Source organism: Cherax quadricarinatus, chromosome 76, assembly GCF_038502225.1.
Source record: "Cherax quadricarinatus isolate ZL_2023a chromosome 76, ASM3850222v1, whole genome shotgun sequence".
NCBI classification, from domain to species: domain Eukaryota; kingdom Metazoa; phylum Arthropoda; class Malacostraca; order Decapoda; family Parastacidae; genus Cherax; species Cherax quadricarinatus.
This window is the reverse complement of record NC_091367.1, coordinates 9,081,816-9,106,397: the sequence shown is the minus strand read 5'-3', so window position 1 is coordinate 9,106,397 and position 24,582 is coordinate 9,081,816. Positions and strand designations below refer to the sequence as shown.

Genomic DNA, 24,582 nt, shown 5'->3' with positions numbered 1-24,582 from the left:
CTAAAAAAAAAGAATATTCTCAATAAACTACACAGCAACTCTCGATGCATTTACGCTCTAAGAATAGCCACTGCGTCCGGAATTACACATTTACATAAGAGTTACAACACTGGATTTCTTGGCAATTTTGTCCTGTCAATATATAGAAGCAATCAGTGGGGTAACCTGAGTATATTTAGCACCTACGGCACCTGATATTTTCGAGATAACTGTTGGACTCGGTAAATTAACATTATTTACACAAGTTATTATTGTTATTATGGGGAGCGCTAAACTCGTAGGGATTATACAGCGCCTGTGGGGGTTGAAGGTATTCAGGCTTAATTCAGGGAACTGGAGCACAGATACAGTTCCCTAGATCAAGAGCCCCTCACCAGCATCAAGGAACCTTTGAAGGGTATTTACATCATGAGGTGTGTATATATATACTGAGTTTAATCGCTATTTTAGGCATTAGAGCAACCAACACAAATATAGAGAACAAAACATACGCCATTTACAGGAATCTGGGAGGAGCCTCAGTGGAAATGGATCACAGTTGGTTTATTGGGTTTAATTAAAGCGTATAATCTGTTAACCGCTAGTTAAGGATACTTAAATCCCTAAAATATGGATTTAAATTAGCTCTGAAACACATCTCCTGGTGCATATAAGTTTTTGAAAATAATATTTGGCTTAGTTGTGTTATCCTAGATTAAATATTAATAAATTTATCACCACTGTCTATAATAATAATGTTCCTAATGTAATTAGTGTTGAAATCCGAAACAGCAGTCCATAAAACCACTTCTATATTAAACTGAAAGAGAACTTACACTATTTTATGTTAAGGTTTGGGTAAGGTTAGTGATAGCAGAGGTGAAGTGCGTTTAAGGAGAGATGGTGTTGTGCAGCCTGGGTGGTGGTGGACTTGAAGCCTATCGATTGCATGTGGGGTCAGCAAGGCCGCAGTTCACCCGAACACTAATGTCAATAATACTTTAATCTATATTTTAGGGGTTAAAGTAAATACTTAGTGTATGTACAATGAAAAGAAACACTCTTGGTAAATATGCATTGAGATACATAGCTCCTCTGAGAGATGCAAACATTTGGGTATATAAAGAAACATATTTCTCGATGTGCACACTGATAAGTACATATTTCTTAGTGTATACACTAAGAAATATACACTTCACCACTACTTGGAAAAGACCCGGGCCGGGAGAATACCGGCGAAAAAAAAAAAAAAAACTTCTCGGTGTATACACAGAGAAATACACACCTAAGAGAGGTACTGCATGGTGATGGCTAGCGGGTGTGTTTGTGGTAATATTGAGTAAGCAAGTGTGGCTCGGGAATGACAAGTTAATGGCAGTTACTAATGCAACCGAAGGACCCGCGTTCAATCTTGGATCAGATGAAGACGCTGAGCAACTTTCCTTACACCTATCCACTTAGCAATAAACAAGAACCTGGGTGTCAGCCAAATGTTGTGCGTCGCATACTGGGGAAGACGACCAAAGGACACCAATGGAAGCGCACTGCGTGGAGTTTCAAAGACGTAGGATCGAACCTCCATTGCGTGGCTGCACGGGTGTAGCCTCGCTGCAATGTTAGTTTAGAAATGCGAGTAGGAAATGATCATCCCTGGCTGGGCTGGGTGGTGTGTGTGTAAAGTGGTGGTGTCGGGAGGTAGCAGAGGGATAGGTGCAGGAAGAAGAGGGGAAGAATGAAGAGACGAGAAGGGGAAGACAAGATGAGGAAAGAAGAGTAAAGGAAGAAGGGTGGTGAGAGAAGGGGAAAAAGTAAAGGGAGAGGAGGAAATGTATAGGAAAGGAGAAGATATATAGCTAAGAAAAGGGGGAAGATGTATAGGGAAATGAGAAAAATTAATAAAGAAATGGGAAAGATGTATATGAAGAGAAGAGAAAGAGGTAAGTAAATTTATTTAGGTACAGGTACACGTAAGTGCAATTATCATACAATATAAATTACCCGGATAACCCCCAAAAAGGCCAGACAAAGTGACTTATTTCCACTGGGGTCCTTGATTTCCGTTGGGAAGTGTAGCAGATGAATCGAAAATAAAAAAATGGAGAAGAGGAAGAGTACGAAAAGGAAATAGTGAGAGGTGCAGTGGAAGAAGACGTAGTGAGTGAACGTTTATACTTATTCCTTCATTTTCACTGGAGATTATAAACAGCTTACAGCAGTGTACAACGTTGTTCACACTCTTTACAACTGCACCTCATGGATGAAGGTGTTAATGTGGAGAATAGTGACTGATAGTTGGGAACAGTGACTGATAGTTGGGAATAGTGACTGGTAGTGGTGAATAGTGACTGGTAGTGGTGAATAGTGACTGGTTTACCTGGAGTTTACCTGGAGAGAGTTCCGGGGGTCAACGCCCCCGCGGCCCGGTCTGTGACCAGGCCTCCTGGTGGATCAGAGCCTGATCTACCAGGCTGTTGCTGCTGGCTGCACGCAAACCAACGTACGAGCCACAGTCCGGCTGATCCGGAACTGACTTTAGGTGCTTGTCCAGTGCCAGCTTGAAGACTGCCAGGGGTCTGTTGGTAATCCCCCTTATGTGTGCTGGGAGGCAGTTGAACAGTCTCGGGCCCCTGACACTTATTGTATGGTCTCTTAACGTGCTAGTGACACCCCTGCTTTTCATTGGGGGAATAGTGACTGATAGTGGGGAATAGTGACTGGTAGTGGGGAATAGTGACTGGTAGTGGAGAATAGTGACTGATAGTTGGGAATAGTGACTGGTAGTGGTGAATAGTGACTGGTAGTGGGGAATAGTGACTGGTAGTGGGGAATAGTGACTGGTAGTGGGGAATAGTGACTGGTAGTGGGGAATAGTGACTGGTAGTGGGGAATAGTGACTGGTAGTGGAGACTAGTGACTGATAGTTGGGAATAGTGACTGGTAGTGGAGAATAGTGACTGGTAGTGGTGAATAGTGACTGGTAGTGGGGAATAGTGGCTGGTAGTGGTGAGTAGTGACTGATAGTTGGGAATAGTGACTGGTAGTGGGGAATAGTGACTGGTAGTGGGGAATAGTGACTGGCAGTGGAGAATAGTGACTGATAGTTGGGAATAGTGACTGGTAGTGGTGAATAGTGACTGGTAGTGGGGAATAGTGACTGGCAGTGGTGAATAGTGACTGGTAGTGAAGAATAGTGACTGATAGTTGGGAATAGTGACTGGTAGTGGTGAATAGTGACTGGTAGTGGTGAATAGTGACTGGTAGTGAAGAATAGTGACTGATAGTTGGGAATAGTGACTGGTAGTGGTGAATAGTGACTGGTAGTGGTGAATAGTGACTGGTAGTGGGGAATAGTGACTGGTAGTGGGGAATAGTGACTGGTAGTGGGGAATAGTGACTGGTAGTGGGGAATAGTGACTGGTCCAGGTAGTGGGGAATAGTGAATGGTAGTGGGGAATAGTGACTGGTCCAGGTAGTGGGGAATAGTGAATGGTAGTGGGGAATAGTGACTGATAGTGGGGAATAGTAACTGGTAGTGGGGAATAGTGACTGATAGTGGGGAACAGTGACTGATAGTGGGGAATAGTAACTGGTAGTGGGGAATAGTGACTGATAGTGGGGAATAGTGACTGGTAGTGGGGAATAGTGACTGATAGTGGGGAATAGTGACTGGTAGTGGGGAATAGTGACTGGTAGTGGGGAATAGTGAATGATAGTGGGGAATATTGACTGGCAGTGGGGAATAGTGACTGGTAGTGATAATTGAAGGCCAGATAAGATAAGATTTCGTTCGGATTTTTAACCCCGGAGGGTTAGCCACCCAGGATAACCCAAGAAAGTCAGTGCGTCATCGAGGACTGTCTAACTTATTTCCATTGGGGTCCTTAATCTTGTCCCCCAGGATGCGACCCACACCAGTCGACTAACACCCAGGTACCTATTTGCTGCTAGGTGAACAGGACAATAGGTGTAAGGAAACGTGTCGAAATGTTTCCACCCGCCGGGAATCGAACCCGGGCCCTCCGTGTGTGAAGCGGGAGCTTTAGCCACCAGGCCACCGGGCCACAGTTAGGTGAAGATTTTCTAGAAACTGTAGGGAATGGTTGAGAGCAATGGAAATAACTCTAACTGGTAAGGGTCATGATATGTATGTGATTATTATTATTATTATTATTATTATTATTATTATTATTATTATTATTATTATTATTATTATCATCATACAGTTCATGTAGAAGAGCAAAACCCGTACGGGGTCTCGTTTGATCCAAAAAAGGGGATGATAGCTGCAGTTCATTGAACCAAGAGCCTCTGACCAGCATTAAGGCATCATTGTTATTTTATTAACTGTGAAACGCTAAACCCACTGGGGTCTTACAGCGTCTGGGGAATAAGAAGTAATCAGTAAAGAGCAGCTCCAAATCCATAGATCAAGAGCCATTTCCCAGCATTAAGGCAATTGCTGGAAAGGACCATAATACGCAACGGGAAGCAATCAATGGAGGATAACTCTTATTCCTTGGATCAAGAGCCATGGGGTCTGTCCTTGAAGAGACTGGTGTGCAGGTGGGATATGCGACGTAGCTATGTAAGTAACACTCCAGCAGGTCTTACTTAGCTCTGGAGCCTGGCAAGTTTATTTAAAGTATACGTACTCATAAATGGACTTACACAAATTATCATACATAAGTAATATGTGTGTAAATTACCTAGGATAACCCCCCAAAAAAGACAAAGTGACTTATTTCCATTCAGGTCAGTCTTGTTTCCATTGGGGTCTTACCTAGGTGCCCGGCTAGACCCTCTCATCTTGCTAGAAGCATCTACAACCATCTATGTTACCTCCTCATTACTTTCCCTCACTCTCCATTCTCACTCAATGCTCCATCTAGTATACTTCCTAAACCTTGACTTCCATTTCTCTTCTTTGAGAACATAATAGCCATATTACGTAATAATATAGGGGAAATTAACGCTGAGTAGCAATAAGAAATAATGCGTGTCTCTATTTAGCTTAAATATATAGCCAGGTAAAATTCATACGTAAATTATTGGAGTATTATGCGTTCTACATAAATCGCGTCAAGGGCGTATGACTGCGTTGTATTATCAGCTCTTAGTTAATTTCTTTTACTTATGGAAGCTTTACTTTTAAATCTTCATTCAGCTCTTGGTTGCAACACTCTTGCTACTGTATACCTACACTCCATGGAGTCATATATTATCTAACTGAATAGGTTTTAATAAACTATGTAGATGTGGCACATCAGCTTTAAAGCCCCGAAAGAGAATGGTGAATGGTGAGGTGGCAACGTCGCCTCCAGATGACGGACCACCAATCAGAAAGCACAATAGAATAGGTTAACCAATGGGAAACAACGTTGTTTGTGACGTCACAATTAAAAGGACATGTGTACATCAGCTAACCAATAGAAAGCGGCGTTGATTGTGACGTCATATCTAGTTAACGAATGGTAAGTCGCGCTGATTGTGACGTCATACCCAGCTAACCAATGGTAAGTCGTGCTGGTTTGGACGTCATACCTGTAAACAAGGAACAGCTGATGCCTCCACGCTGGCTCTAATAAACAAAGCGACGCCAAGCGCCGTAGTGTGAGCACTGCCTTTACATCGCTCCTGGATTATTTATCCCTTTTTCTCACCCGCGTTTATCCCTAGGATTGCGGTGTTCAGTGTTGTGGTATTAAGGTAAGAATAGCTGCGTCTCGTGTACCTTTCAAAAACACAAGGAAGATAGTAATAAAGGTGTAAAATAAGGTGAAAAAATACACTTATTGATCGCCTGGGGCAGAGTGGATGAAGGTTCGCAGACCTGTCACGATGGCGTTGTGGCTGGTACATTCTCGCAAGCCTCACACATATCCTCCATAGTTCCTTCTTTGTTCCCCTCAGGGAAGGTTCCTTGATGTTGGTGAGGGGCTCTTGATTTAGGGAATTGGATCTGTGCTCCAGTTCCCCGAATTAAGCCTGAATGCCTTCCACATCCCCCCCAAGCGCTGTATAATCATACGGGTTTAGCTCTTTCCCTTGATTATAATAGTAATAAAATCCTCCTTTGTTACTTAACTCTTTTGTGTATGTCTTAAGTTTATCAAGGTGCACATAAAGTAAGTTACTTCTTAGTAATGGAGTAACAGAGTAAAGTTATTTGCTTTGCTTAGAGAAAAACTAGTGATTTTTTTACTCTAGAAAGATAGCTAAGATAAGATTTGTTGGGATTTTAACCAGGGGAAAGGTTAGCCACCATGGGTAACAAAGTCAGTGCATCATCGAGGACTGTCTGTCTTATTTCCATTATGGTCCTTTAATTGTGTCCCTCAGGATGCGACTCGCACCAATCGACTAACACCTAGGCACCTACCTACTGCTAAGTGAACAGGGACAGCAGGTGTAAGGTGACCAACACCCAGGTACCTACTTACTGCTAGGTGAACAGGGACAGCAGGTGTAAGGGAACATACCTAACACTTCCACCTGGCTCACCCCTTGAGGAAGGTTCCTTGATGCTGGTGAGGGGCTCTTGATCTAGGGAATTGGATCTGTGCTCCAGTTCCCTGAATTAAGCCTGAATACCTTCCACATTCCCCCCAGGTGCTGTATAATCCTACGGGTTTAGCACTTCCCCCATGATTATAATAATAATAATCCACCCGGCTGGGGATTGGACCACGGACACTCAGTGTGTGAAGTAAGTGCATTTCCTACCAAGCAATAGGTCACCTGGCAACTAAAATGTTATTTCTTAATCACAGGCTCAAATTGTTTTTATGATTATTTTCTGTTTATACTGAACGAGAAAGTGAGAGGAAAAAAACTGTATTACTGTGATATAAAATATACCAAGTTTTATTGATAACTCTTGCTGTCAAGAATGCCTGCTGCTAGCACCAACAGCCTATAAAGTGATTTAGGAGGTCTGATCTAGGACTGAATCACATGGGTCATGACTCCTAGAAGTGACAGAAGGTCAGCAGGTAGAAGCTAAATTCTTGAGGCTTACTCAGGATACTTACCTAACTTTCCCCCTGCCTCATTTATGCTATAAATGTTAATATATGGGATATAAGTTTTTAGAATTTTTTCTTAATTTATATATTTTTTTTTATTATCACACTGGCCGATTCCCACCAAGGCAGGGTGACCCGAAAAAGAAAAACTTTCACCATCATTCACTCCATCACTGTCTTGCCAGAAGGGTACTTTACACTACAGTTTTTAAACTGCAACATTAACACCCCTCCTTCAGAGTGCAGGCACTGTACTTCCCATCTCCAGGACTCAAGTCCGGCCTGCCGGTTTCCCTGAATCCCTTCATAAATGTTACTTTGCTCACACTCCAACAGCACGTCAAGTATTAAAAACCATTTGTCTCCATTCACTCCTATCAAACACGCTCACGCATGCCTGCTGGAAGTCCAAGCCCCTCGCACACAAAACCTCCTTTACCCCCTCCCTCCAACCTTTCCTAGGCCGACCCCTACCCCGCCTTCCTTCCACTACAGACTGATACACTCTTGAAGTCATTCTGTTTCGCTCCATTCTCTCTACATGTCCGAACCACCTCAACAACCCTTCCTCAGCCCTCTGGACAACAGTTTTGGTAATCCTGCACCTCCTCCTAACTTCCAAACTACGAATTCTCTGCATTATATTCACACCACACATTGCCCTCAGACATGACATCTCCACTGCCTCCAGCCTTCTCCTCGCTGCAACATTCATCACCCACGCTTCACACCCATATAAGAGCGTTGGTAAAACTATACTCTCATACATTCCCCTCTTTGCCTCCAAGGACAAAGTTCTTTGTCTCCACAGACTCCTAAGTGCACCACTCACTCTTTTTCCCTCATCAATTCTATGATTCACCTCATCCTTCATAGACCCATCCGCTGACATGTCCACTCCCAAATATCTGAATACGTTCACCTCCTCCATACTCTCTCCCTCCAATCTGATATCCAATCTTTCATCACCTAATCTTTTTGTTATCCTCATAACCTTACTCTTTCCTGTATTCACCTTTAATTTTCTTCTTTTGCACACCCTACCAAATTCATCCACCAATCTCTGCAACTTCTCTTCAGAATCTCCCAAGAGCACAGTGTCATCAGCAAAGAGCAACTGTGACAACTCCCACTTTGTGTGTGATTCTTTATCTTTTAACTCCACGCCTCTTGCCAAGACCCTCGCATTTACTTCTCTTACAACCCCATCTATAAATATATTAAACAACCACGGTGACATCACACATCCTTGTCTTTCCTACATACTCTAACTTGAGCCTCGCTATCCTCGTAAAAACTCTTCACTGCTTTCAGTAACCTACCTCCTACACCATACACTTGCAATATCTGCCACATTGCCCCCCTATCCACCCTGTCATACGCCTTTTCCAAATCCATAAATGCCACAAAGACCTCTTTAGCCTTATCTAAATACTGTTCACTTATATGTTTCACTGAAATTTAATTTAATCATCAGCTAATGTTATATATGGTAATGGTTTATGATAGCTTCTCAGCCAATTTCATCCATTAATTATACAGAATGGGACTTCAGGAATGCCCTTCACATTTAAAATTTTAGGACTCACCTCCCCCCAGTAAAGTGTTAATACAGTTGTTAAGGCAGATAAACATATATTGTGAAATGTAATGATTTGAATACTGTACCATATAAATGAATTAGAAATTGACAGAATTGTGTAAATATGGTTTATTTACACTGCCAGTTGGAAAAGTTACACATTATCTTTATGTTGCCTTGAGCCTGATGCTCACAAAAGTAGTATAATAGACAAAAAGAGAGACCCATATTTAATGTGGCTCTTAGTAAACTTTGCTGGCTATTGGCAGAGTGGGTGTGTGACTAGGTAGCAGCATTTCATGTGAGCTCAGGTGTAAATCGATCACTTACGCATTTTTCTTAATAGGCAGCTGGATCAGCCATTTTTTTCCTCAGAAATTACTGTTTGTTTGACACAGTAGCTGTGCAAATGATCACTCCATTTGGAATTAACCCTAATCCTATTACAATGCATTAGAATGTATGATAATAATTTTTGGTATTGAAGCTTGCAAGGTAAAGAAATGCTTGTCACTTAATGTGGCACTTGTTAAATAGCATCCACATAAGAAGTAAGATTTCTGCAGGCTACTATATAAGGTTTGTCAGTGGCATAAATTGGAGTGTTGTAATTTCACAGTACTGGTACTTTATTGTGTTTAATTGAAATACAGTATCCTTTTATGTCAGGAACATTTGCTTACGTTGAGGGTAATCCATAGTATTGTGTGTTTGATATCTTATAATTTATAATATGTACAGAGAATTTGATCTGTTGACTTATTTAGTTATTTATTTTCAGTCAGGTTTGCTGATTACCCCACAAAAATTTCGTAATGGGGAGCACTGAGGAGATCACAAAGCTTCGTTCTGTGAAGAAAAAGCTTGAACTTGATTCTGATGAGTCAGATTCTAAATCAGATTCCAAAAATGGCTCTGGAGCGACTAGCCCTGATCCACTGGAGCATGGAATTGATGATGATCTAAAGCCCCTCCGTGGAGGGGAAGCAAAATCAATTGCGAGTGACACAGACAGTGAAAATGAAGGAGCCTGTAAACCCAGAGAAAAGCCTCAAACAGGATTAGATGTTCAAAGTGCTCGAAGTTGGGCTGAGAGTGAAAGCTCATCAGAAAGTGGGAAGTCCCCAACCTCGGAGCACAGCAAAAGGTAAGAGTACCATTTTTTGACAGTCTCACTGATCATTTATGCATTTTTAAGTTTAACCCGTAAACAGTCCAAGCAGATCTACGTTCACATGTGTAGTGCTACAAAAGTAGATCTATGTGTTTTTTACATATTTTCAAATGTAACAAAAAAAAAAGTAGATCAAAGTTTTTTTACACATTTTCAAATGTAAAAAAACAAAAAGATCTACTTTTTTACGTACTTTCAAATGTTGAAAAAACGTATATATACGTTTGGACCGTTTACGGGTTAATGCATATGTATGTAATTATAATATAAATGGAAGAGAGAAGTATATACAGTACAGTATTTAAAAATATTGGAAGGTCTTTTTTTTTGTAATCATTTTTTGAGGACATGCAGTAATAAGAATTGAGCTGGTAAGTTACATTTCCTCTTGATTAGTTTCGGTAATGTGATATTTATTATGGTATGTACATTATTATTACTGAAATTTTGTTTGCTATCAGTTAACCCTTTAACTTGACAAGCATACTAGTAAGCAGATGAGAACTGTGTCCAATGTACTAGGATGCAAAGTTTTTTGTGGCTTCAAATGTGCCACCTGCCAGTATTTTCTGACCTCCATGCCAACTGTTTGGGTCTCAACCTCTTCAAGCCTTTGAAAAAATCAAAGACCAGACAGGTAAACATAGTGCATCATGGGTAACACTATACGTACTAGCATAAGTAAACAATGAAACCAGAACTTGTTGTTCCACCCCCAGCTTCCCTACAAACAAACAGGATGTGGAACTGATAGGAAGATGTGTTATCTATTCCAAATTCATTACAGAATCATGATACTGACTGTAGAATTCAGCCTAAAAGTACAGTATGCAGGTGTAACTTAGAATAACCCAGTACTGTATAGTCCGTCAGCACAATTTAATTTCATGTTCAGAGGTGCATTACACCTTGGGTTTCAGATGTTCTTTTCCCTCATTTATTTAGCTAAGCATGTCAATTTTGAGTAGATTAGGCTAGCATAAATTAACTGATTCAGATAAAAAAAATTAAAAAAATGAACTTGAAAAAGCCTGATAGGCAGTACATCAATATAATTGAGACAGTAAATATTGAAAGAACATAAAAGCACACTGCAGAGCAAGCTCTTATTGGGATGTTTCACTCTGATAACATCTTGTCAGATTGAAATGTCCCAGTAAAAGCCCATTCTGCAGTGTCTTTTCTTCATTCTTGTTGGCAGCAAGCCAAGTACATTATCATACATATGTACTTCAATTTTTATCTAAAATTTGTTGATTATTTCAATAAAGTCTCGCTAATTGGATTCCTTGAACACCTCCGGCAGGCATACTATGTTAATACGGCACTCGCTTTAGAGTGCTTTGCTAGTGCAGGGCTCTTTGGTTATATTCATGGTTACTATTTTCATTGCTTGTCTTGCTCTTAAGACTGTTTTCATCCATTTTCAATTTTTTTTTATTTATTTACTTTTGTATCGCTTTTTTTTAGGCTTAGTGCTCCTGTGCACTTAATAAATGATAGCGTAAACATGTTTTTAGTCTTGTATATGCAGTGGCAAGTGAAATAAATGGCTGTGATTCACTTGAAAGTGATATTCTGTTCACTTTATAGGCTGAAAAACAAAGCTGCCTTTAAGAGCTTATGTAGATTTTTTTTTTTTTTTTACATTTGGAAAGCCATTTCTAAAAGCCCATTTTCTTAGAAGACTGGTTTGATCATCATGGCTACGCTGACAAAGGTTGAAATATGTAATACTGTACTGTGTTTTGCACAGTAATACATTTACAACATTTTTATAAAATATTGAAATATTATTCTTTCACGCTAAAGTTCATCATGATTCTACAACATGCACTGTATGATATCCTTCACATTTAGTGCTGTCATGTCATTACAGTCTTGTGAGTCATGGACTGTTTTATGTGCTTGAGTGTGCAGTATATTGTAAAAGCTGTTACCTACAGTCAAACATTATTTTTCCAAACATTGTTACAAGGAGTGGAAGAATTTGGGCAAGACAAAATGTTGCACCAAAACAATAAATGGATACTCACAACAGATACAACAGATATTCACCAATGATTGTAGTTTTCCTCTTCCAACTTATACATTACTGTACAGAATATGCTGTACATCTGCAGTAGAAGAGAGCATTAAAAGTACAGTACACATTTACAACATTGCCCGAAATGCTGCACATCTTACGGGCCTTCAAACTATTGTATGTTTTCAGCATGCAGTACTTGAAGTAAAGAATTGTATATTATGCAGTACTATACATTCAAGAGTGCATACTGATCATATCACTGCTGCAGCTTTGCATTGTTTGCATGGTTGGAATGAATAATTGGAATAAATTTTGAATGCTGTATTTGTATGATGTCAGTCAGTCTGCCAGTTGAAACTAGTTCAATATCTGACCAATAGATGGATCCACATGCACTGCCAGCATCAATTACTATCACCTCTTCTCAAATCAAGCAGGCCAGTGGTTGGAGCTTTAAATAGCCACCCATTAACTGAGTTTATAACCTGAGCTGTCCAGAAAACATCTGAGAGGTACAGAATACAAAAAAGCTGGAAACCAAATAAAGAGGAAAAATTTCAAGTTTTTTTTATTGTATGGATGGACAGTGCTTGATGGTATGGCAATAGTCATACAACTTGACAATGTACCTGCTTTAATATTTGAATTTGATGATAAATTTTTACAGAAATAATATGAAGAATAAAATGCAGACTTTGACAAAGCCTTTCCAATGTCTCTTGTTTGCATATGAGTTTAAAAAAAGTAGATATATATAGTACTAGTGTGAATGATGGTAAAAATGTATTTTTTTTCAGGTCACACTACCTCAGTGGGAGATGACCAGTGTATTAAAATAATATAGTACTAAAAAATTAGTCTTGACACCAGACTCTTATTAAAAGACAGTTATATATTTTAACTACATTACTATATAAGGATTGAATGCATATTTAGGTTTGGTATATTTATTTTTTTTATATAGCCAGATTTGAGTCCTGGAAATGGGAAGTACAATGCCTGCACTTTAAAGGAGGGGTTTGGGAAATTGGCAGTTTGGAGGGATATGTTGTGTATCTTTATACGTATATGCTTCTAAACTGTTGTATTCTGAGCACCTCTGCAAAAACAGTGATTATGTGTGAGTGAGGTGAAAGTGTTGAATGATGAGGAAAGTATTTTCTTTTTGGGTCACCCTGCCTCGGTGGGAGATGGCCGACTTGTTTAAAAAAAAAATTATTTGAGAATTAAGGCTTTATTACATTTATGTTTTTTATTTTTTTTTATTATTATTTGTCAGTCTTAATATTTATTAGTGTTTATACAGTACTGAATGCCTTTGGAAACCACCAGCTGAGTATGAAGAGTTTGACCACTTTAGATTAGCACAGGAGAAAAGTCTTGACAGTATGGCTGAACGACAAAGTCTTCAGTTTCGAAGCCCTTTCACTTACCCACTGAGGTTGTAAACAACATGCCAGTAATGTAAATATAGTTTTATATACCAGTAGTTACACATACAGGTTAGTGATAAGCTTAGTTGGTCATACCTGCTGGGTAGCCACTTGGTTAGTGAAGCTACTTAGTATAGAATAATTTATTTTTTTCTTTCATGAGTCTTGCATGAACAGCATTTGATATATGACATGTAGTTAGATATTCATTTTTTTATTTTATAGTACAGTACCATATATACAGGTATACGGAGAATATTCAAAGAGCAAGAATTAGTACCATATATACAGGTATATGGAGAATATTCAAAGAGCAAGAATTATATTTCTAAAAATCTCAGTCACACCTTAAATTCATCCTACATGAAACGTATAATATTTGGAAAAAAAAATTGGGTTAAAGTCCAAAAATATCAGTTAGTCCATTCCATTTTCTTCTTGTTTTGTAGCTTAAATTGTAGTCATGCACAGTACCACTTACCTGACCATGATGGCAGTGTTATCTTGTAAAGGAGTTATTGATGTTGGCTTACTGGACCCTTTGGGATAGCTGTGGTTTTTGGGTACATGTTGATGGAGAGTTATCAGTAGTTGATGGTTGTTCTAGAATGGCAAAACATTCTGCAGTGCACCTCTCTGTGCTACTCTACATTCATTTAAACATCTGATGATATGGCTATGTCAGTTACTGTAAACACTGCTTAAGCTTAAGACTTCCGCCATCTTGCTTATAGGCAAGATTTTGTGTATCAATTTTAGTGCAAGCTGTTTCTCTACATCCTTTTCCTCATCCTCTTGTTCTTGTTGCTGCTTTTCTCTTCATGCAGATTTACTAAATTAAAAAATGGGTAGCCTTAAAATTAGGTTACAAGGGCTGCTTTAAAAGTAGGTTACATGGGTAGCTTTAAAAGTAGGTTAGATAAATATGAATCAGGAAGGTTGAGTTTGAGAAAAACTGCCTAGCATGTCTTCTTTCACAAAATACTTGAAGTCCTCACCTCTCACAATCTTTGTCATATTCATAATTCTCTCAATGGACTCCACATTATTTGAAAAGCTTGAAAAATCATACACCATAAAATTCCATGAATGTCTCCACCTGCTGTTTAGAGTTGATTTTGGCATTTCATCCCATGACACTTTAATGTGCATAAGTGTATTTTTTTTTTTTCAACAAGTCGGCCGTCTCCCACCGAGGCAGGGTGACCCAAAAAAGAAAGAAAATCCCCAAAAAGAAAATACTTTCATCATCATTCAACACTTTCACCACACTCGCACATTATCACTGCTTTTGCAGAGGTGCTCAGAATACAACAGTTCAGAAGCATATACGTATAAAGATACACAACATATCCCTCCAAACTGCCAATATCCCAAACCCCTCCTTTAAAGTGCAGGCATTGTACTTCCCATTTCCAGGACTCAAGTCTGACTACAGTGGACCCTCGACCAGCGATGGCATCGATTAACGATAAATCTGACTAGCGATACATTTTATCGCAAAAATTTTGCCTCGATTAGCGCTAAAAAACTCGACCAACACTATTCGTTCTGTCTGAGACGCATCCACTTCTGGCCAGTGTTTACAAGCCAGCCAGCCACCGCGGTCGCTTCCAAGCATACAATCGGAACATTTCATATTATCACAGCCTTTTTAGTGATTGCACCTGCAAAATAAGTCACCATGGGCCCCAAGAAAGCTTCTAGTGCCAACCCTACAGCAAAAAAGGTGAGAATTACTATGGATATGAAGAAAGAGATCATTGCTAAGTATGAAAGTGGAGTGCATGCCTCCGAGCTGGCCAGGCTGTACACAAAACCCCAATCAACCATCGCTACTATTGTGGCCAAGAAAACGGCAATCAAGGAAGCTGTTCTTGCCAAAGGTGCAACTATGTTTTTGAAACTGAGATCGCAAGTTGAGAGACTGTTATTGGTATGGATAAACGAAAAACAGATAGCAGGAGATAGCATCTCTCAAGCGATCATATGTGAAAAGGCTAGGAAGTTGCATGACGATTTAATTAGAAAAATGCCAGCAACTAGTGGTGATGTGAGTGAATTTAAGGCCAGCAAAGGTTGGTTTGAGAGATTTAAGAATCGTAATGGCATACATAGTGTGATAAGGCATGGTGATGCTGCCAGTTTGGACCAAAAAGCAGCTGAAAAATATGTGCAGGAATTCAAGGAGTACATAGACAGTGAAGGACTGAAACCTGAACAAGTGTTTAATGGTGACACTGACAATGTTGTGAAACACTTTAGGAATGTCATAAAGGAACGGGAGGTACAGGCCTCTATGGGCAGATATGTTGTGCGACAGAGGTCCAGTGACTCTCAAGCTGGTCCTAGTGGCATTAAAAGAAGAAGGGAAGTAACCCCAAAAAAGGACTTGCCACCTCAAGTCCTAATGGAAGGGGATTCCCCTTCTAAACACTAAGACCATCAACACACTCCCCTCTTCCCATCCCATCAATCATCACCAGATCTTCAATAAAGGTAAGTGTCATGTAACTGTGCATGTCTTCTTCAGTTTGTGTGTATTAAAATTAATATTTCATGTGTTAAAATTTTTTTTTTCAATACTTTTGGGTGTCTTGCACGGATTAATATGATTTCCATTATTTCTTATGGGGAAAATTAACTTGACTAACGATTATTCTGACTAACGATGAGCTCTCAGGAACGGATTAATAGCGTTAGTCGAGGGTCCACTGTATATGAAAATAACCGGTTTCCCTGAATCCCTTCACTAAATATTACCCTGCTCACACTCCAACAGATCGTCAGGTCCCAAGTATCATTCGCCTCCATTCACTCCTATCTAATACGCTCATGCACGCTTGCTGGAAGTCCAAGCCCCTAGCCCACAAAACCTCCTTTACCCCCTCTTTCCAACCCTTTCGAGGATGACCCCTACCCCTCCTTCCTTCCCCTATAGATTTATATGCTTTCCATGTCATTCTACTTTGATCCATTCTCTCTAAATGACAATACCACCTCAACAACCTCTCTTCTGCCCTCTGACTAATGCTTTTATTAACTCCACACCTTCTCCTAATTTCCACACTCCGAATTTTCTGCATAATATTTACACCACACATTGCCCTTGGACAGGACATCTCCACTGCCTCCAACCATCTCCTCGCTGCTGCATTTACCACCCAAGCTTCACATCCATATAAGAGTGTTGGTACTACTATACTTTCATACATTCCCTTCTTTGCCTCCATAGATAACGTTTTTTGACTCCACATATACCTCAACGCACCACTCACCTTTTTTCCCTCATCAATTCTATGATTAACCTCATCCTTCATAAATCCATCCGCCGACACGTCAACTCCCAAGTATCTGAAAACATTCACTTCTTCCATACTCCTCCTCCCCAATTTGATATCAAATTTTTCTTTATCTAAATCATTTGATACCCTCATCACCTTACTCTTTTCTATGTTCACTTTCAACTTTCTACCTTTACACACATTCTCAAACTCATCCACTAACCTTTGCAATTTTTCTTTAGAATCTCCCATAAGCACAGTATCATCAGCAAAAAGTAACTGTGTCAATTCCCATTTTGAATTTGATTCCCCATAATTTAATCCCACCACTCTCCCGAACACCCTAGCATTTACTTCTTTTACAACCCCATCTATAAATATATTAAACAACCATGGTGACATTACACATCCCTGTCTAAGACCTACTTTTACCGGGAAGTATTCTCCCTCTCTTCTACACACCCTAACCTGAGCCTCACTATCCTCATAAAAACTCTTTACAGCATTTAGTAACTTACCACCTATTCCATATACTTGCAACATCTGCCACATTGCTCCTCTATCCACTCTATCATATGCCTTTTCTAAATCCATAAATGCAATAAAAACTTCCCTACCTTTATCTAAATACTGTTCACATATATGCTTCAATGTAAACACTTGATCTACACATCCCCTACCCACTCTGAAGCCTCCCTGCTCATCCACAATCCTACATTCTGTCTTACCTCTAATTCTTTCAATTATAACCCTCCCGTATACTTTTCCTGGTATACTCAGTAAACTTATTCCTCTATAATTTTTACAATCTCTTTTGTCCCCTTTCCCTTTATATAAAGGGACTATACATGCTCTCTGCCAATCCCTAGGTACCTTCCCCTCTTTCATACATTTATTAAACAAAAGTACCAACCACTCCAACACTATATCCCCCCCTGCTTTTAACATATCTGTCATGATCCCATCAGTTCCAGCTGCTTTACCCCCTTTCATTCTACGTAATGCCTCACATACCTCCACCACACTTACATTCTGCTCTTCTTCACTCCTAAAAGATGGTATACCTCCCTGGCCAGTGCATGAAATTACCGCCTCCCTTTCTTCCTTAACATTTAAAAGTTCCTCAAAATATTCTCGCCATCTACCTAATACCTCCCTCTCCCCATCTACTAACTCCCCTACTCTGTTTTTAACTGACAAATCCATACTTTCCCTAGGCTTTCTTAACTTGTTTAAGTGTATATGCTTTGTTAATCTTAGGCCAAAAGTTTGGGACACCAGTACTGGAGTTTTCGTCCATTGCTCTGATAAGTTTTTCCACTGTCCTGTGTGTGTGCTCAAAGTTGCACCTGAAATTCTTTAACTCCCTGATCTATAGACTGTATTAAAAGAGGTCATGTAAAGCAGAATGTGAATACAGTAATTTAGAAATCATGGTTCTTGCCAGATTTAGCCTTACCATAGGTATAAAATATTATTTGAACCATTCACTAAATAGGAGTGATGTCATATATGTCATGTTAGACTCTCAAATAATGAGTAAAAGAGGTTCTTCCTTTACCATTCAACATACAGATATTATGCAAGCAGTAAATGACATTAGTTAGACTTATAAACTCCCAGTGTGTTGGAGCAGAGAAATCAATTTAAATGGTCTATGACTACCTTGAAACCAGGTGAAAATCATTCATGCTTGCTTGTGTAGTTTCTCCTATCTTATCAGCATTGCACATAGTTGCATTTGTAATATGCAGAAATTTTTATAAACCCATTATGGTATCTTTTTTTGGATCTGTGCCATCAGCATATGCAATTTTGCAAGAAAATTTGATGTTTTGTTTGGTGTGCCTCTTATAAACATTAAACTACCCAAGACTAAATTTACAATTATGTTAAGGCACATTGTCCTGCTTATGCATAATTTTAAAAACTGAGCTTTGTACTTTTACTATCTGGCCATTGAAGGTAGCACCTTTAAGTTTTTTTCATTCTTCAGTTTATATAAGCAACTCAGACAACCTACACATTTTGTAGTGTATCACTGTCAGAAGTACTAGACAAACATATTGTCATATGGATTGCTCATCTTTTTCTGATTGTATGAATAGTTGATTCAGTGAGGCATTACCCAGCTTCCAAACATATCTTGTGAGCATGTGTAAAGTGTTTGTGCAACACATACAGTACATACTTGTTTGCATTATCTTCTGGTTGGTTGTCTTTGTACTTTCAGTGTCACTAAGAATTTTCCTGGGTGTCTTTGTTAATCTGTATCCAGGAAAATGCTTAGTGAATATGGGATTGATGCAGCATGAGGGAAGGTACTGAGATGATGGCATGGGGGCTCTTATGTAGGGGAAAGTTGGTAGGGAAAGGTACTGAGGTTCTTTCTGGTTATGATGGTAGTGATGAGTGAAATGTGTTAGGCCCAAGTGGCAGCTGGCTCACGCGGCACCAGATTTGAATGTCTTTGTGCATTTTGTCGTGTTTTGCAAAAGTTTTTTTTTTGGGGGGGGGGAATTTTTGGGATACCCTTTAACAATCTGTTGTATAATATTCCATCATTGATAGGACACAATAAATGAGTATTAACTGTATAATGTTTCCCTCTTTTTATAGGAATATATTTATTAGAGGAATATTTACAAAATTTGTGAAAGAAGGATGCATAATGAATATTTAATGTTTACATCTGTATATTATTTCATATACGTACTGTACATACAATAGTAACTTAAAGTCATTATGCAATAATCTTGATCTATCATATCTTCAGTGGCCTGTACTGTCTTTGGAATACTGTATGTGAAAGTTCATAAAATTATACCGATCACATTGAAATATAACTTGCATATATGAAACTGTGACAATTAAAAATTTCATATTACTGTACTAAAAGGCCTGGTACTGTGTGTCTGAATTCTTCTTTAGTATTAATTTTTTATTTGCTATTGGTATACAAAGATGAGCTCCCCAAACTCTGGCACTTTGTTTGAATGAAGTGAAAACAAAGGAAGATTAATCAGCACTGTCATTGGAAGAGTCAGATTCTGGAGGGGCGTTGGCAGATGACCTTGACTCTGACGTAGGTGGAGAGATAGGATGCTGCTTTTGGTAAGGAGGAATTAGGGCCCAAATTGTGGTGGTGTGTGTGTGCAGGCATGAGCCCTTTGTCTCTACCTGTGATGCATGGGTGCTCTTTTGTTGAAGGTGATATAGGTACAGTACAGTGTTTACTTTTTTTTTTAATTTAATTGCTAGAGTAAAAGATAATTACTATGCACTTATCTTTCTGTTATCACTATGATTCCTTATATTTGGTTAAATAACAAATTCTTACCCTAAGTGCACTTCATTATAATAAAATATAATTAGGAAATTACAAAATGAAATATTGACTTACTGTTGTATATATTATCTAGATGTAAGTACTATTTGTTTCTGGACACCATTGAGCAGTTAACATTTAGGGATAGGACAGGTTCTCTCTTAAGAGCTCAGATAACTTGCCCAGTCAAGGTGAACCACAATGTGCCTTCTTGCTTCTTATGCAACTGACAGGGAATTAAGAATATATTATGTAAATGGCATTAATAATGTACGTATTTTACATTAAAACATGTTTACAAAAAAAGTGGAATACTCATTGTTGTTGTCAGTTTTCGTTAAGGGTTAAAAAGGAAAAAACATTTATTTATTAGGGTGAAATGTTGCTGAGTTGAGAATTGTGTGTCTCGCTTTTTACTCTAGATGACAAATTAAATTTTTTATCATTTTCTTATTTCCATCGGTAAGACAGCAAACATTCAGGGAGGTCCATCTGTAATTGTCAGTTTATTTTATTGTAGTTTAAAAAACCAAAATTTTATTTTACTAGAATATAAATATACATGGGAGTTATAGTGGATGAGTTTGTAGATTGATTAGTTACTGTTACATCATCTCACATACTGTTATGCAAAGTGTTTCAGTGTGTGTATTAGGGTAAAATGTTGCTAAACTGAAAACTGTATTATTATTTTTTTTTTTTTCAACAAGTCGGCCGTCTTCCACCAAGGCAGGGTGACCCAAAAAGAAAGAAAATCCCCAAAAAGAAAATACTTTCATCATCATTCAACACTTTCACCTCACTCACACATAATCACTATTTTTGCAGAGGTGCCCAGAATACAACAGTATAGAAGTATATACGTATAAATATACACACTATATCACAATGTATCTATCTGTTTATAATACGGAAAACAAGAAATGAAATCTTATATTCTTTTTTATTATATTTTCATTGCTTTGACAACAAACATTCAAGGAAGCTGCATTGACCTGTCTTATGAGTTAAAAATGAAAGGCTATTCAACATTTTGCCCTTGGGCAGGCTTGCTGGTTTTTGTTTCCTCTCCCATGATGTTTAGGACAGCAGGTGGATCTTATTAACTACTTACATTCAGTTTACACTTATCTTGAATTTTGTGCATTTTTTATTACTGTATAGTTCTCCTTCGTGAAGCATGACCTTTTCATTCCCTCACAGGAAAGTGTATTAGATTCTTTACCCTGTGGCCAAGCATGTCATAGAAGGTTTACTAAAATGCATAGAATGAATGGCTGGTTCCCTTTTCATACATGTAATTACTGATTAGAAATAAGGAAGTTTTGAGGCTGGGCTATTTGAATGTATGGGGGATGTAGTATAGATGTTAAGAAAGAACTGAGTGTTAATGTTGTAAATGAAGCTGGAAGTTTTAGCCTGGAATGAAATGAAATTGAATGAACAATTATTATAAAAAAGAAGGGGTATAAATGTTTAAATTCAAGAACTGTGTAGTTTAGAAAAGTGGGTTATGAGAGTAGAATGAAAGTTAAAGCTATGCACCTGGAGGTGAGAGTAGAAATGTATTCTTAGAGGTGTTAAGTGAAAGTTTAGGGAGTGTGGAGTCAAATGAGAGGATAAATATCTCAGGAAGGTGTAGTGGGAAGTTTTGAAGTGTTAACTGTAAATGGCAGTGAGTGACCTTTATTGAATTTTGATTCAAGAGTTTTGGTAAAATCTTTCTGTTGTTAATGAATTCTGAAATTTTTTTGTAAGTAAATGGTTGGAAACTCATAACCTGTTTTCTTCATACACACCCATGTTATGATCAGAAATACATTTCTGAGCTATAATATTCTGTATCTAATTTCATTTATTTTTAACAATGAAATTAAAATACAATGTACAGTACTCAGAATAGTCTTTGCCCTCTTCCCTTTCACTTCCCCTCCCACCCATTCCTTCTCTCCTGTTTCTTTGCTTCATATCTAACACAGCATTTATTAACATTTGCTCTCCACCTCTCCTTCCCACTGTATTCCACCCTCTTACTGTACTCCTTTAAAACATTATATCCCACTCTTATTCCACTCCACCACCTCAACAGTGTACTCCACCCCTGCCTGTCTCCTAATGTACTGTTCCCCCACACTGTACTTCCCTAGTGTGCAGGTTGGCCATCACTAATCCGACATCATTGGGATCTGTAGTGTGTCAGATTAGTGAGTTTGCTGGATTACAGTAGAGAGACTTTCTGCTACATCTTCCTCATTTTCATCACTGCTTTCTCCTCCACTGGCTTGCTGCTGTGGATTTACAACCATCTGCAGAATTTCTGAGTCAGTATAATGATGAAATTTGAGCCACCATAATGATTTGAGTAGTATAATGAGGAAATTTGAAATTATGCTAGCTGAAATTAGTGCCGGATTACTGATGGAATCGGATAACTGCCGGATTAGTGATGGCCAACCTGTATTATGCCCCTCACAACATACCCACATGGTACTTTACCTCCCACACTATCTCTCATGCCATGCACTTCACTCTTTTCCCATGTCACTCACTGTTATAGTAAGGGTATATGGTGCCTGGACATAATGGTGAGGTGAAGGTTAGTGTTTGCCTGCATTGCAAGGAAGGAGAAGAGAGAAAAGAGGGAAAAGGGAGAAGAGGAAGAGAGGGAGGGGGAGAGGAAGGGAGGGAGAAAAGGTGGTAATGTACTACACACTACCAAAAATTCATTTAAAAATTATCTACAGTTCTTGACCAGCCTCACTAAAAAAATGCGAGCCCAACATATATGAATAACATGAACGTACATAAAATATTAATGCATATGTTGATATATAAGAGGAATAAATAGTAAATATAATTTAACTTTAGCAATATAATAATTAATGAATCTACAGTTATTTACCTATTTTTAGTAAATAAAAATAAAGTTTTTTCTTTCTTTTTGGGTTTTTCTTTCTTTTTGGGTCACCCTGCCTCAGTGGAAAACGGCTGATGTGTTAAAAAAAAAAATAAACTTTCTACACCTACATAAATTTTTTTTTTTTATTAACACATCGGCCGTTTCCCACCAAGGCAGGGTGACACTCCATCACTGTCTTGCCAGAGGCAAGCTTACACTATAGTTATAAAACTGCAACATTACCACCCCTCCTTCAGAATGCTAGCACTGTACTACACATCTCCAGGATCAAGTCTGGCCTGCCAGTTTCCCTGAATCCCTTCATAAATGTTACCTTGCTTACACTCCAACAGAACGTCAAGTCCTAAAAATGCTCTGGAAAATGTTCAAAGGAGGATGACAAAGTTGATCCCATGTATCAGAAACCTTCCCTATGAGGATAGACTAAGGGCCCTGAATCTGCACTCTCTAGAAAGACGTAGAATTAGGGGGGATATGATTGAGGTGTATAAATGGAAGACAGGAATAAATAAAGGGGATGTAAATAGTGTGCTGAAAATATCTAGCCTAGACAGGACTCGCAGCAATGGTTTTAAGTTGGAAAAATTCAGATTCAGGAAGGATATAGGAAAGTACTGGTTTGGTAATAGAGTTGTGGATGAGTGGAACAAGCTCCCAAGTACAGTTATAGAGGCCAGAACGTTGTGTAGCTTTAAAAATAGGTTGGATAAATACATGAGTGGATGTGGGTGGGTGTGAGTTGGACCTGATAGCTTGTGCTACCAGGTCGGTTGCCGTGTTCCTCCCTTAAGTCAATGTGACCTGACCTGACTAGGTTGGGTGCATTGGCTTAAGCCGGTAGGAGACTTGGACCTGCCTCACATGGGCCAGTAGGCCTGCTGCAGTGTTCCTTCGTTCTTATGTTCTTAAAAACCATTTGTCTCCATTCACTCCTATCTAACACGCACATATGTATGCACATAAAATGTGCATACACAAAATCTGAATGCATTTGATAAAAAAAAAACAAAAAAAAATGACAATTTTTTTAATATTTTCAATTATTATAACTGTAAAATCTGCATTCATGAGTCATTAATTGGTTCTGAAGTTCTGAAGGCCCTGTGGCCTGGTGGCTAAAGCTCTTGCTTCACATGGTGAGGGTCTGGGTTTGATTCCCAGCAAGGGTAGAAACATTGGGTGTGTTTCCTTACACTGGTTGCCTATGTTCCCCATCAGTAAAATGGATACCTGTATGTTAGTTGACTGGTGTGGGTTGCATCCTGGGACAAAACTGACCTAATTTGCCCGAAATGCTCTACATTAATGTCAGCTAGGCCTGTATACCTTGTACATGTACTTGTAGAAATAAAGATATTATTATTATTATTATTATTATTATTATTATTATTATTATTATTATTATTATTATTATTATTATTATTATTATTATTATTATTATTATTATAAGTCAGGGATATACTGCTGTGTGTTTCCATGTATCTGAGATACCGTGAAATATGCTGAGAGAGAGTGGTCTGCTATTCAGTGTGTTAGTGGATAAAAGATTGAGGGTAAAATTTTGGGTGTGCTTATTCTTTTCACCCTACCTCGGTGGGAGAAGGCCATTGTGTTAAAAAAATATTCTTTTCGGCACTGTAATTACAGAAAATGGGATTGTTAATCCCTTCTTTCTGGCATTTTAGTTGCCTTCTATTTTCATAAAAAATCTGCTGTTTTTCATTAAGCCAGGGTGACCCAAAATCAATGACACATTCATCATCATTTGCACCCTAGCTGCCTTTTCAGAGAGGTGCAGACATAGCCTAATGATGGCTCCTCAAACTGA

At 38.7% G+C, this 24,582-nt stretch overlaps 1 protein-coding gene across 4 annotated transcripts in view; it reads left to right on the top strand.

Moving 5' to 3' along the window:
- LOC128703567 (T-complex protein 11-like protein 1) overlaps window positions 1-24,582 on the top strand; it is a 131,487-nt gene that overhangs the window by 66,201 nt on the left and 40,704 nt on the right. For 2 of the 4 annotated variants that reach the window (XM_053798241.2, XM_053798243.2), the window contains exon 2: window positions 9,368-9,733. In XM_053798241.2, the coding sequence (XP_053654216.1) occupies window positions 9,402-9,733 (332 nt within the window). In that variant the 5' untranslated portion in view covers window positions 9,368-9,401. Of the gene's footprint in view, window positions 1-5,545; window positions 5,686-9,367; window positions 9,734-24,582 lie in introns of those variants that run through there. The other 2 variants (XM_053798242.2, XM_053798245.2) reach the window with 2 other exon arrangements.